Source organism: Sinocyclocheilus grahami, unplaced genomic scaffold, assembly GCF_001515645.1.
Source record: "Sinocyclocheilus grahami isolate Dianchi unplaced genomic scaffold, SAMN03320097.WGS_v1.1 scaffold9551.1, whole genome shotgun sequence".
NCBI lineage: Eukaryota > Metazoa > Chordata > Actinopteri > Cypriniformes > Cyprinidae > Sinocyclocheilus > Sinocyclocheilus grahami.
Genome location: NW_015512692.1, coordinates 6,454 through 8,223, shown reverse-complemented (window position 1 = coordinate 8,223; position 1,770 = coordinate 6,454). Strand labels below are relative to the sequence as shown.

At 35.5% G+C, this 1,770-nt stretch overlaps 1 protein-coding gene across 1 annotated transcript in view; it reads left to right on the top strand.

Annotated features, from left to right (window-relative positions):
• Nucleotides 1-330: 330 nt before the first annotated feature.
• The window catches only part of LOC107578284 (SLIT-ROBO Rho GTPase-activating protein 1-like), a gene marked incomplete at its 3' end in the record, with an annotated part of 7,251 nt that continues 5,811 nt past the window's right edge, over nucleotides 331-1,770 (top strand). Inside the window, exons 1-4 of the mRNA XM_016264252.1 lie at nucleotides 331-575; nucleotides 898-982; nucleotides 1,554-1,581; nucleotides 1,739-1,764. Coding sequence (XP_016119738.1) covers nucleotides 363-575; nucleotides 898-982; nucleotides 1,554-1,581; nucleotides 1,739-1,764 — 352 coding nt within the window. The remainder of the gene's footprint in view (nucleotides 576-897; nucleotides 983-1,553; nucleotides 1,582-1,738; nucleotides 1,765-1,770) is intronic.

Below are 1,770 nucleotides of genomic sequence, written 5' to 3'. Positions count from 1 at the left end.
CCACGACATTCTAATTTATTGAGATGCACCTGTATATATATATCTTCATTTGTTCAACAGAAGAAAGAAACTCATACAGGATTTGGTGTTGAGGGTGAGTAAACGAAGACAGAATTTTCATTTTTGGGTGAACTAAACCTTTAAGGGTTTAATCAGGCAGAAAAAGTTACTTATAGTTTATGATGTGTGATTGGATCACAAACTGTTTTGGACCCCATTCACACCTGTTTTGTGCGCCGCTTGCTTCCGAAATATGAAAATACAAGTGAAAATTGTCCTTGGATTAAAATGACCATGAGCTAATCATTCAGTACAGTGGTGTGTATAAATGTACAGTGGCACCACCACTTCAGTAACTCTCTATGTTCCCTCTGAAGGTGAAAAAGACATCGGAGGCCACGCTCAGCACTATCCAGGACATGGTGAACATGGAAGACTACGACGTGTCCGAGAGCTTCCAGCACAGTCGCTCCACTGAGTCGGTCAAATCCAGTGTATCAGACACTTACCTCAGCAAACCCAGCCTGGCCAAGAGACGCGCCAACCAGCAGGAAACGGAGCTCTTCTATTTCACAGTAAATGTTGGCCCACACACACTCGCTCAAACAGGGCCTGTTTTGGAAATACAGCGTTTAATAAGACATTTACTTGCATCAAACACAGAAAAGAGCACAGACACCATATTTATTCTCCTTGCATCACACTTTGCAGCCAATGATCTGTTTACACTGTAGTTTTGTAGCGTTGTGACCCCTGGGTCAATGGTCTTGTTTTAGCCTAAAGCAATGTCAGTATCTTTAAAGTTCATGGCTACTGAAGGATGACCAGGACTAATTAGATCATTAATTTCCAGTGTAATTGGATTATTACTGACCGTGTGTATTTGTGTGGCTGCAGAAGCTGAAGGAGTATCTGGAAGGCAGTAATCTCATCGCTAAACTACAAGCCAAACATGACATGCTGAAGAGGAGCATAGCTGAAGGTGATGTTGCACTTTTCTCTAAATGTGTAATTATTATGATTATATTTATTATTTACTATTGTATACGACTACTGCTGCTGCGGCTGCTAACAATGAGAAAATGAGAATGGTTTAGAAATGGAAAAAAATAAGAGATAATAATAATAAATAACATTTGTAAATCTTTTCTGATTTATAAAATTCTATTTTAATATTAATATGAATACTGCTGCTACTACTACTACTAATAATAATATAAATATTAAAATAATTAAAACTCATTTAAATATTTTATTATTTATTGATGAATAAATGAAAATATTATTTAATAAATGATTATAAAAATGTGCATTAACAGCTTTGTCATAAAATGTGTATTAATTTACCATTTGTACTTGATCAATTATATACAGTATATATATATATATATATATATATGGATCCATGTGAATAAAACCAAGATAAATAATTTGTGTCCACCATTTGAAATTATATAATGAAGAGTAAGTGACATCACTTGAGCTTTTAGATTAGTTGAGTTTATGTCTGAAGAGCAGTGAAATATGGTCTAATATAATATCTATATCCACAGGATACAGAGCAGACATCATGACAACCAGGTAAATCTCGTCATCTATGTCTGACCTTCTTTTAATGCCCTTTTTACATATACTGCTCTGCATCACAAGGTCCTTTTGATATTTGTAAAGGTTCTCATGACCTTTTTGAATGCTAAATCTCTTGTTTCAGTTGTATTTCTCTCTTTTTTCCACTTAGCCGTCGACGAAACTCCCACAGCAGGCACCAGG